This window comes from Diadema antillarum, unplaced genomic scaffold (genome assembly GCF_040938485.1).
Source record: "Diadema antillarum isolate AM-2024a unplaced genomic scaffold, OU_Dant_1.0 seq00000635_RagTag, whole genome shotgun sequence".
In the NCBI taxonomy this organism is placed as follows: Eukaryota; Metazoa; Echinodermata; class Echinoidea; order Diadematoida; family Diadematidae; genus Diadema; species Diadema antillarum.
The window spans coordinates 1,388,393-1,401,554 of record NW_027271552.1 but is presented as its reverse complement, the minus strand read 5'-3'; the positions used below and the strand labels follow the sequence as shown (position 1 = coordinate 1,401,554).

The 13,162-nt window shown below is 41.3% G+C and overlaps 1 protein-coding gene across 1 annotated transcript in view; it reads left to right on the top strand.

Moving 5' to 3' along the window:
• Nucleotides 1-729: 729 nt before the first annotated feature.
• LOC139736281 (nephrin-like) overlaps nucleotides 730-13,162 on the top strand; it is a 50,631-nt gene continuing 38,198 nt past the window's right edge. The window contains 3 exon segments of the mRNA XM_071647011.1: nucleotides 730-841; nucleotides 3,696-3,940; nucleotides 5,371-5,455. Coding sequence (XP_071503112.1) covers nucleotides 730-841; nucleotides 3,696-3,940; nucleotides 5,371-5,455 — 442 coding nt within the window.

The following is a 13,162-nucleotide window of genomic DNA, read 5'->3' as shown; positions in this document are numbered from 1 at the left end:
TGAGACTGAGATGAATAGTACAGAAGCACACTGTACTTTGAGGACTTGGTCTCCTGAGCACATGTCTTCACTTGGCAGCCATCATAGATTTTAAAGGTGTATTTTTATCTATGGAACAGAAGCAAGGTAAGATTTTTGGATTATATTATATACTATGTGACAACTGATGTGCATAAGCTTCATACTCAAGTGCATCTCTACAGTTGGCAGCCATCAGTTAATGGAATCCTACTTGCAAGGGTAAGCTGCACACATAAACTTTACACTTTATACAAGCCTACAATGTGTATGATATTATGATACATGGTCTAGACCCAATGTCTGCTGAGCTGAATACTGAAATGTGAGAAGTTATTGACCAGATGAAGATCAAATAGATCTACATGCAATAGTCAGGAGGGTTCTGCAGTGATAACATTTTCCAAGCTGTCAAACCGGAAGACATCTGTCAGCAGTAAAGGGGTATCTAGCAAAGGAAGCCAAACTTCAGATGTTGATTCTCAAACTATGAGACAGACAGGAGCGAACAATGATCATGTTAAATGTGGAAGCTGTGATCAAATCGTCACAGATGAAGATATGGCAATTGAATGTGAACTATGTAACTTCTGGTTCCACAGCAATTGTCAATTGGTGTCCAGCATGCTGTACAGCATTATAAAGGAGGAACCTAACTCTATCCACTGGTACTGTAGGACATGTAACAATACAGCAGGAAATATGCTAAAAATGATGACACAGCTCCAGTCACAGCAAGCTGAACTACAAAGGGATGTCAGTGGATTGAAGACTGAGATTAAAGCCTACAAGGACGAATGTGACAGGAATCATTCAAGGATGGGTGAGAGGCTTGATGAAGTGAAGAAAATTTGTGAGGAACACAGTCACAGATGTAACAGTCGTACCCTACCAGACGAAGCGGTAGAACATTAAACAGAATGGAAAAAATGGAAGAGGATAGAGCACAGAGTCGAGGAGATGGAGGAACGTGAGAGACGTAAAACAAATTTGATCTTCTTTGGGTAACCAGAGTCTGAGAGTAAAAATCCTGACACGAGGAAGGAGGATGACTTCAAAAAGGTTGAATCAGTCATTTCTTAAGCTGTGGAAGGAAATACTTGTAAGATAAGGACCATGTATCAACTGGGTAAGAAGTCTGACAGGTCACCTCGGCCTTTGAAAGTCATTATTCGATGAGGTCAACCAGTGAGAGAGATGAGATCCTGAGAATACTGTATACGCTATATATTTCGCGGGGGTTTTATTTTCGCGAATTTCGCGAGTCGGGAGCTATTCGCGAAATTAACAACACGCGAAAATATTACCTTCCAAAATGAATCCCTTGACTTGGTGATACGAACATTTCAGTACTAAATTAGTATACCATGTCACAGCTTACCAAACAGACCATACTGGCTAAGCTTGTTTACGCACGTCCACGTCTACTTACGAATACTGTATAGAGCCAATCCATTATCGCAAGGGGACCACTCGTCAGAAATCTAGCGCGATGGACTTAACCACTTCAAAAATGTTGAATTCTAACTTATTAGTTCGCAGAGTTTGGCAAGTCTTTTTCATGCAGTGTATAACTAGTGTCATTCTTATTTGCTAGTAAGTTGAAAATTCACACTTTCTTTGCCACTTCATATTTTCTCTGGTCCCCCAATCGCGAATTTAACCACTCGCGAAAATGTGTGACAGCGACAATTCGTGAAAATTTATGTACGCGAAAATTATAGCGTATACAGTAGCACGAACGACATCTGGAGTGATTGATAGCTCAGTGCAGATATCTCGTGACAGAACTCAAACCGAAAGAAACGAGTACAAAAAACTGAGAGATGAGTCAAAAGAAAGGGAAAAGGAATGGAGAGGAAAACTTGGTGATACGAAGAGGAAAGATCGTGCAGCACAGCTTTCGCCGTAGCGGGAGTGAAACACACGGTCAATAGTGGTGAATCTGGAAGGAAAATTTTTACTAGCACAGCACAAGCACCTACAGGTAATGCTTTGTTGATTGTTGAGCACAGAAAGTCATTGGCACCTGTGTAGCATCAAGTGTAGCACCAAGTGAAATTTGTGAAACTCCTTGTGGAATTAGTGAAGCACCATGTGGAATTAGTCAAGCAAGGTGTGGAATTTGTGAAGCACCATGTGAAGTTAGTGAATCATGTCATCGCAGGCGTAAACCATGCAATAATGTGAAGAGCCAAGTATTAAATGCTGTATCATGTAATCAATCAAGCGGATCCTATGGAATATGTGAGGACTTACACAGTACAATAAGCAGCCAAATATTGGATGGAGCATCGCATAAGCCAGCTCATTCTAAGCCAAATATTGCAGTTTCCATGGAAAGTGAAGGATCACATGTGAAGGGAAAAACAGCAGATCAAGTTCCCTTGTCTATGTATTATACAAACTGTGATTCCTTGCTGAACAAGACAGATGAACTGAATAGGTATATATTGGCTGAGAGACCGGATGTAATAGCTATAACAGAGGTCTACCCTATTAAGAATGTGCAATATGAAATTCAACCTTGTGATCTTGAGATACAAGGATACAAGCTTTTCATGGAAAATGACCACGTGGAGTCAAAAAGAGGAGTTGCAGTTTACAGGTATGTTAAAGACTCAATCAAATGTGAGATTGTCACTATCGGAGGAGGAAAGTTTGAGGAATCCGTATAGGTGCAAATAGAGACAAATCAATCAGTCCTACTCTTTGGATGTATCTACAGATCTCCATCCAGTAGTCAAGAGAATAATTCTGAGCTATGCAACCATCTGGGAATGGCATGTGAGCAGAGATATGACCACTTGGTAATAGTAGGAGATTTCAATTTCAAGAACATTGATTGGAACAGTGGCAGCTCTTCTTCTGGAGGTGAGGATGTTCTAAAGTTCGTGGAATGTATTGATGATCTGTTTCTGTTCCAACATGTACGAACTCCTACATGAATCACAGAAGGCCAAGTTTCTAACATATTGGACATATAGTATTCACAGAAGATGAGGACCTTCTAGCAGACATAAACATTGGACCACCACTTGGGATGAGCGATCATGTCTCACTGCGGCTCAAGTTGGCAATGAACACTACCGAACCAGAAGAGGTTAAACAGACCAGAAATTTCTATCAGGGTGACTACAATAAGATGAGGAAATCGTTACAAGACATTACTTGGGCAGAAGAATTAGCTCACCTGTCTGGACTGGAAGCTTGGAAATTTTTTGAAACAGTCATACTCAAGTGTATCTCAGACTTTGTACCATTGCGAAGAAAGCCAACTAGAAACAGACCAATGTGGATGGACCAAAAGGCAGTGGATGCAATCAACTTGAAACATAAGGCCTGGAAAAGGTATCAAAAAAGCAGAGCACAGGAGGACTGGAAAAACTTTGTCACCTACAGAAACAGAGCGACAGCTGAAGTAAGACGAGCCAAGGCAGCTTTTGAAAACAAAACTGCTGAGGAAGTAAAAGAGAATGCAACTAGTTTCTGGAGTCATGTCAAAGTAAATTAAAAAAACACAGGTATCCCCGAACTGATGACTCCGGATGGCACATGGGCCAAAACAGATCAAGAGAAAGCTGATATGCTTAGTACTTTTTTCGGGAAGGTTTTCACAATTGAGGATCTCACATCACTGCTGACTTTGACTAAAATTTCCAATGTTGACCTAACAGAGATGGAATTCAGTGCTAGAGACATAGGCAAATTGCTTTGCAAGCTAGACATCAGCAAGTCACCAGGTCCGGATGGAATCCACTCTAGAGTGCTGAGAGAGGTCCACGAGGAGGTCTGCACACCACTTCAAATCATCTTCACCACGTTGATGAAAGACGGCACTGTGCCAGAATCTTGGAAGCAAGCCACAGTGGTACCACTCTTCAAAAAGGGGAAGAAAAGCGATCCTGCCAATTATAGGCCTGTGAGCTTGACTTCAGTAACATCTAAGATCATGGAAAAATTGGTGAGGAAAGAAATGGAAAAACACCTACATGAGCATAATCTACTGACCAATGATCAACATGGTTTCTGTAGAGGAAGATCCTGTGCAATACAACTCCTTGAGGTTTTAGATGAGTGGACTCGATGGATTGATAATGGCCACAGTGCAGACTGTTTATACTTGGATTTTCAGAAAGCCTTCGACAGTGTTCCACACCAGCGACTCCTCCACAAACTAGAAGCATATGGTGTAGGTGGTACCTTCTGAAATGGATTACAGCATTATACCTCACTGGAAGATCTGAGAGAGTTAGAGTAAATGGGGAACTATCTACGTCACATCCAGTTATTAGTGGTATCCCCCAAGAAGCGTGTTACGTCCATTACTCTTCATCTGTTTCATAAATGATCTACCAGAGGTGGCCAAATCTCGAGTGAAATTGTTCGCTGATGACACCAAATTATACAGAATTGTCGATAACCAAGATGATGCAGATGTGCTGCAAGATGATGTAAATGCTGTAACAAAGTGGGCATGCACATGGCAACTCAAGTTCAACGAGACCAAACATAAAGTCGTGCACTATGGTAGAAGTAACCCATGTCATCAATATACCATGTCAGGAGAGGATGGTGAGGAGATCACTCAGGACATCTCCGAATAAGATCTTGGAGTCATCTGTGATAGATTCCTCACATTCAGTGCACAAACAGCTGAGCTTGCCAAAAGAGCTAATGTCAAACTTGGAATCATAATCAAGTGATCTTTCTCGGCGCTGAATGAGAAAGGATGGCTCAAGTTGTACTACAAAGCACTAATAAGACCGACACTCGAGTATTGCAATATGGTGTGGTCTCCTACTTTCAAAAAGGATGAAGACCTACTTGAGAAAGTACAACAGAGGGCAACAAGATTGCTACCCACCTACGTCATCTGGAATACGCAAAGCGTCTGAAAATCCTCAAGCTACCCACCCTCGCATACAGAAGACAACGAGCCGAGCTCATTCAGATTTTCAAGATCATAAAGGGAATAGATCATCTTGACAGTAAATTTACTCAATTCTTTGACATGGTTGAATGTTGACCGGACAAGTATGTCTAATTCCGCGAAAAACTTCTCATTTATAATGACATTTGCTGGGTCAGTTTTTCGCTTCTTAGACTCGATGACCATTGATACATACGTTATTGCGACGGTTTTCAATCGTTCGGGTTAACGCAACTTCGACCCAGTTTCCCCCCCCCCCCCCCCCTGCATAAAAATGGTTATTTTTTCCAGCTTGGTTTTCAAACCAATCTGGAAAAAATATATACAGGAGAGAATACAGGATTAATCAATAAACATTTTGACTCACCTCTTCCACTGTTTCCTCCTGTTTTCTGGTTGTTTCCTCCACTTCTTTGCAGCACTCCCCAATTCATCGCCGCCTTCGTTTGAATTACCACACGAACGTCTACGGCAAGCCAAATGCTCCATACAATCACTATATCGGTACACTTACGTTTATTGACTAAAGTACTACTTCTAGTAAGTTGTTCGAGCGCTAAATTTAACTTCGTAATATTGTGTCTGTGTTATGATTATCTTTTAATTGGTTTTGTCAAAAGTGAGAGTACATTCACAATATTACGAAGTTAAATTTAGCGCTCGAACAACTTACTAGTACTTTAGTCAATAAATGTTTACTGATATAGTGATTGTATGGAGCATTTGGCTTGCCATAGACGTTCGTGCAGTCATTTTTCAAACGAAGGCGGCGATGAATTGGTGAGCGCTGCAAAGAAGTGGAGGAAACAACCAGAAAACAGGAGGAAACAGTGGAAGAGGTGAGTCAAAATGTTTACTGATTAATCCTGTGTATATTTTTTCCAGATTGGTTTGAAAACCAAGCTGGAAAAAATGAGAAACCATTTTTATGCGGGGGGATCTGGGTCGAAGTTGCGTTAACCCGAACGGTTGAAAACCGTCGCAATAGCGTATACATGTATCAATGGTGTTTGTCTAAAGAAGCAAAAAACTGACCCAGCAAATGTCATTACAGCCCACAGGGCCAGAATTATTATAAAAGAAAAGTTTTTCGCGGAATTAGACATACTTGTCCAGTCAAGGTTGAATGCAGCAACACCAGGAGGCCACAGCCTGAAATTGAAGCTGAAGAAACCAAGAGTTAGACTGCAGCTGAGACAAAATGCCTTTGCTGCAAGAAGCATAAATAACTGGAACGCTCTACCAGAAGCAGCAGTCTCAGCCACCACTGCACCAGTGTAAAAAATTAAACAAATTCAATTTCAAGTCGGCACTGCACTACTACAGAGACATTGGGAAAACCACCCATTATGAAGTATGATGGGGGGTTGGGTTTTCGGACACTTAAGCTGCCGCATGAAAACTAATCTATTTTACATAGAATATGCACCCTTTACCTCAAAGACTTGATATAGACTCCTCATGATATACTAGACAACATACTCTGAAAACGGCGTGAGAATTAACTTGCTAAATCGTTGGATTTCCCCTTCAAAGTGACTACATGTGAAACGCGTCCTGTCTCACAACGCTTGGTCATGCGACCCATACCAGAGACAAACAGTGACGAGGGGCACATAGGCAGATGCTTTACGTTTCTACACCTAAGTTAGCCTGACCAGACCGCTGTGCGAAGCACAGCGGTCTGACATGTGTTAGTTTCTAAACGTTGTAAACGATCGTCACTATTGACGGCAAAATCACATAAAATGCCTTTTATTTTGTTTGATTTTAAGAGTAAGATAATTTTTACCACTCACCTACAGCGTATTTTCCTGATGGTTGAGTTGAATTCGGCGTTTTGTTGGTATCAAGACCTTATTGTTGAATTTTTCTGAGTAGATTGTGCGGTGGCATCTTTTCTTTCGAGAGCTTCACAAAATCAACAAACTACCACACATGCGGAACCGGAAGTGGTTGCGTTTTACGTACGCCCGTGCCCCCGTGCCCCCGTGCCCCCGTGCATTTTATGTGTTACGTACGTAAAGCTACAGCACTCGTATCCGCACGTGCTGCGCCGGCAATGATTTGACCTTTTTATGGGTCATCCCGACTAGCTCATCACTTCCGCCCCGACTACCCGGTACGTTGTAGTATAGGAGAGTGAATGCCATTCAAATAACACACATATTAGTCAGGTCGCTTAGTGAAATTACCATTACACGGCGGATAAAAGCATCAAATTTGGCATACAGATTCCTTTAGGACTATTAAACAGTATTAAAGTAGGAGCCCTCTGGAATTTTTTGATTTTTAGGGTGAAAATGCTGAATTGTTCTATTTCTTTGTGGATTATGATATACTGTATTGCGTAAGTAATAATCACGTCGCTTAGTGAAATTACCATTACACGGCGGATAAAAGCATCAATTTTTTTTTTTTCACACGGATTCCTTTAGGACTGTTAAACAATATTAGAGTAGGAGCCCTCCGGGATTTTTGTAGAAAAACACTAAAAAGATCAAATTTCAAAATGGCCGACACTTAATTGGCAAAACCTTCACTTTTCATGTCATATGGGTGATACGATGACAATATTACATTTGTTTTTGTACTTTTGGTTTGCTTTAGAACCTTGGCTTGAACATTGCGTTAGGAGCATTATATTCTTGCGTAATGTAAAGTCTCTGAACTACTGGGGGAGAGGTATAAGGGCAAAAGGGGCGGGACCCCCCCCCCACCCCCCTCCTTAAAAAGAATGGTTGTTCGCTTGTTCTTTTGCAAGCTTTTTTTTTTTCTCGTTTTGCTCCATACACGGGGGATAAAAACATAAACTTTGGCGCACGGATTCCTTGAGGACTAGGAAACAATATTAGACTAACCACACACACACACAAGATCAAATTTCAAAATGGCCGACATTTATGGCAAACCCCTCACTTTTCGTGTGATATTACTTATAGAATGGTTGATATGATGACAATATTAGTATACAGGTTGTATATCTTTAATTTTGGTTTGGCTTAAAACCTGAATTTGGACATTGCGGTAGGAGCATTGTTTATATTCTTGCGTAATGTAAAGTCTCTGAATGGCTGGGGGTAGGGGGTAGGGCAAAGGCTAGGGGGCGGCCCTCAACTTAAAAGAGTGGTGGTTCGCTTGTTCTGTTGCATACAGTACTTTTTTTTTTTCGTCTTGCTTTGAACACAGCGGAAAAAAGCATCGAATTTGGCGCACGGATTCCTCATTAGAGTAAGAGTCCTCCAGCAATTTTTAAGGAAAACACACACACACACACACACACACACGAAACCAAATTCCAAAATAAATCAATTCACAACAGATCTGAACTTATATGTTATCACATTCCCTTAGTCAGATCGTTTAATGTCAACATTTGGGCTTACCGTTAGTTAGAGCGGATAAAAGCACCAAATTTGGAGACGTGATCCCCTAGGACCTACTCATTGATATTAGAATAGGAGCCCTCTGGAATTTTTCGATTTTTAGGGTGAAAATGCAGAATTTTTATATTTCTTTATAATATGATGTATATACGGTATTGCGTAAGTGAGGGAATGTGATAACATATAAGTTCAGATCTGTTGTGAATTGATTTATTTGTCATGGAACTGAAAACATAAATCCAAACTTGAGACCATGATCAACATCAAAGCATCTGAAACATGGAGTTGGTAGAATTAATTACTGATCAAATATTATATACATATAATTATACACTAATCAAATATAATGTATACAGTTTAAACAGACAGAAGATAGTTTCTAAAATAAACAGTTTTCCTACTCAGTGGCGGGTCAGGGTGCATGGAGGTGCACCGGGCGCGCCCCTTCTATTCTTTATTAAAACAAAGAAATAAAAAGAAAAAAATGGAGGGGGATGGCATGCATGCGCCCCCTTTAATTTTGTAAAGGCGCCTCTGCCCCTCACGGAATTCCTGGATCCACCCCTGCTACTCCCACGCTCTGAGACATCTAAGAATCATTTTACACTGAAATAATTTTTCAGTGTACAGTAAGATTTATTTGTGGATACAGTTAACTCCCGCTATGACAAAGGCGGTAAGAATTTTCGTAACAACTAAGTAAAAATCAGGTCCCAAAACTCTCATCTATCTTTCTATACATTACTGTTCTGTTTATAATAAATCGAATTGTCGATATAACAGGGAAAAAAGCTGCCGGTCCCGACGACGTTTGCTATAACAGGGGTGCATTCTACTGCTACTGTGCCACTGATATGTGTCCCAGTATACCAGAAAATTTCCCTTCTGAGATTATGGGTGAGCTTTATCTTTTACCGGGAATTTTACAGATAATTGTACTAAATGAGGGCAGAAAGATAGACACGATGTCTTGTCATATAGTTGTGCTGGCCGTATTTGTATTTGGATAAAGATGTTTAAAGTTGCGTTTGCATGCTGAGGGAGGTTTATTTTGCAGGAAAGGAACTAACTGACTATCATAGTCGCTTTACAAGAAACTGTCTGTATAATGTCCTTCTTTCCCCCAGAGGATTACCTTTATCATTTACATGTGCTTTCTGCTGTAACATTCCAAGGCAATATTATATGAGTACATACTTAGAGATCAATTTGTACCAGAAATGTCTTCTCTAACAAATGCATGACAACATTACTCCAGTCCACCGTAAGTGAAATGATGCGATGAATATCAAAGTTTTTACAATAATTGGATTACATTCCAATACTTTTACTTTTAAGAATGTGATCCATCATGGTATTTAAGTGCATGGGATCGTTGTGTGATTTGCCAGCAAGACACCGCTCAACCCTTAAAGTGTCTCTTAAAGAGTTCAAGGGCAAGTGGTGACAAGACAGATACCTACAAGTCATTCATGTCCAATGCTGAACAGTTCCGAGCCATTAATGCTGTTCCAGTTGAACTCTGCTTTGGGAGTGAAGAAACTGTTGAAAGCTTTGTTACACACTCAGCTCAATGGCACAAATCAAGGTTCTATAATCGCACCCACATGGCATGAAAAACGGGGAGTTTGCCATATAAGTGCTGGCCATTTTGGAATTTGATTTCGTGTGTGTGTGTGTGTGTGTGTGTGTGTGTGTGTGCGTGTTTTCCTTCAAAATTGCAGGAGGACTCTTACTCTAATGAGGAATCCGTGCTCCAAATGTGATGCTTTTATCCGCCGTGTATAAAGCAAGACGATAAAAAAAGGTACGCAACAGAACAAGCGAACCACCACTTTTTAAGTTGAGGGCCGCCCCCTTTGCCCTACCCCTCCCCCAGCCGTTCAGAGACTTTACATTACGCAAGAATATAAACAATGCTCCTACCGCAATGTCCAAATTCAGGTTTTCAGCCAAACCAAAAATAAAGATATGTCATCGTATTACCTAGACAGAAATATCCGTCTGTCCGGAGGACTCTTTTATATTTTCCCATTAACGCTGTCCTCCGTAGACAGACGGAAGGTTGCAGTACCCATTGCTGTGTGGATGTTCTTAACCACTGTCTCTATGGAAAATTGGGTGAGGTACCTCACCCTTCTCGATTGCGTCTAATTCACGGCCCTAGGTCGGCAAATTTAAGCTTGAATAGTTAAATCAACTATTCAAGAATAGACTACACTCACCAGATTAATGAATAATCCAATATTTCGATAGAATTTTCAACGCAAAACACACATCAACCAGCCCGTCGCGTCGTCACGTTCAAACTGCAGAAACATACAGTATGAATCTATTAGCCAATCATATGCGAGGTACCAGTAGTTTCTACGTGTTTTTTTTACTAAAACACGTACCTCGCATGTGATTGGTTTACAGATTCAAAATGGCGACCTACGGCTAGCGAACGGCGATGTTGCGATATGGATAAAATTTCTGCATTATAACCGAGTTACTGTGAGTATTTCGATTGCACAATGTGAGAAATTAACCCCAAATATTGCTGCATAATGTGTCATGTCATGTCAAACTTGTTTGAATGTAAAAAAGCTGTCTGAAATTTGGTTTATCGTAACGTTTGATCTGTGCGCGTTGCTCCACACAGGAGCTGGGATCACTGACTTCGGTCTGCAGAGACTCCAACCCCAAGCACCTTCTGATCGGGAGATTCTCCCGCCCGAAACCCCTAGTAAACGGGAGACTCCAAGTTGATGTGTGCGAAGCGCGAAGTTCCTAGGGTTCTAGATGTTCTCTGGTGCTATCTAAGGCTTATTTTTTCAACATACGATAGCAAAAAGTAAGAAATCCTTTCGACCGGGAGACACAGAGCCAGGGCGGGAGAAATCAAATCTCAAACGGGAGAACGGGAGATTTTGCAAAAATGGGCTTTCGGCGGGAGATCTCCCGTCGAAAACGGGAGAGTTGGAGTCTCTGGGTCTGTATACGGAGGGGATCCGTGAAGCCAGACGCAGTCTCCGCGGAACATTCCCCGACGGACAGATACAGACCGATCTTTCGGTCAACGTATTACCTATCTATATATAAGTAATATCACACGAAAAGTGAAGGGTTTGCCATAAGTGTCGGCCATTTTGAAATTTGATCTTGTGTGTGTGTGTGTGTGTGTGTGTGTGTGGTTAGTCTAATATTGTTTCCTAGTCCTCAAGGAATCCGTGCGCCAAAGTTGTTTTTATCCCCCGCGTACAGAGCAAAACGAGAAAAAAAGCACGCAAAAGAACAAGTGAACAACCATTTTTTTATTAAAGGGGGGGTCCCGCCCCTTTTGCCCTACCCCTCCCCCAGCAGTTCAGAGACTTTACATTACGCAAGAATATAATGCTCCTAACGCAATGTTCAAGCCAAGGTTCTAAAGCAAACCAAAAATAAAAAAACAAATGAAATATATTGTCATCGTATCACCCATATGACATGAAAAGTGAAGGTTTTGTCAACTAAGTGTCGGCCATTTTGAAATTTGATCTTTTTAGTGTTTTTCTACAAAAATCCCGGAGGGCTCCTACTCTAATATTGTTTAATAGTCCTATAGGAATCCGTGTGAAAAAAATTCTGATGCTTTTATCTGCCGTGTAATGGTAATTTCGCTAAGCGACCTATTACTTACGCAATACAGTATATCATATTGCAAAGAAATATCAAAATTCAGGATTTTCATCCTAAAAACCGAAAAATTCCAGAGGGCTCCTACTCTAATATTAATGAGTAGGTCCTCGGGGATCACCTCTCCAAATTTGGTGCTTTTATCCGCTCTGTAACGGTAAGCCCAAATTTTTACATTAAGCGACCTGACTATATAGATGAGGAGTGAAGCAATACCAGTCCGGGGAAACCCGCTCATGAGGACCGCTCCCGCGTAAGAGGACTGCCCCCGCCTCATGAGGACCCCTTGGTTCCTCATACTGACCCCAGGGGGAAGTCCTCACGAGGACCCCTATTCACTTCTTTTTCATCTCACATCTGAAGTATAAATTGTCGCAACTTTGCACGATAATTTTTTGTTACACACACATGTCCACTATCCATGATGAAAAGAAGAAAAATTCCTGTCTGTTTTTTTCTTCAAAAATCGAGTTTTAATCAACCGATGCAGAGCGCCCATCAAAACACGGGCACCGGCGTGTTCGCACAATGCCAGACTGCCGCACCTAGCGGCCTGATCCGTCTAAATATTTTCAGTGCTTTTTTCTGCGGCTCGCACATCTCCGCGCGCGAATCAGCCTCGTGAAGTTGAAGTCTGACAACTTTTTGCACAAATTTGTAACGAGAAAAATGAAATCAGTACTAACCTGATCTTGTGCATACAGTATATTTCAAATTACTATTCCACACTGATAAGGTAGGTGAGTACTCCAGTTTGTTAGCAAACTAATCACTTTGTAGGTAAAATGGGTTCACTTTCTTCGTCAATTCCGCCGTCCGCTAAACTTTGGGCGCTTTTTCTGGAATCCCGCGACGAGACGTCACATCACATCACACATCCCCATTAGCACATACAGACAGCACGCAAGTTCGCTCTGAAAATCTTTCAGCTTGCGCGCTGTCTGGATGTGCTGGATGCGTGATGTGATGTGACGTCGCACCGCGGGATGATTCCAGGAAAGCGCCAAAACTGGCAAAAATTAGCGGACAGCGCGGAATTGACGAAGGAAGTGAACTCGTCATACCTACAAAGTGATTAGTTTGCTTACATACTGGAGTACCTACCTACTCTATCAGTGTGAAATAGTAATTTGGAATATATGTACAAGATCAGGTTAGTACTGACTTC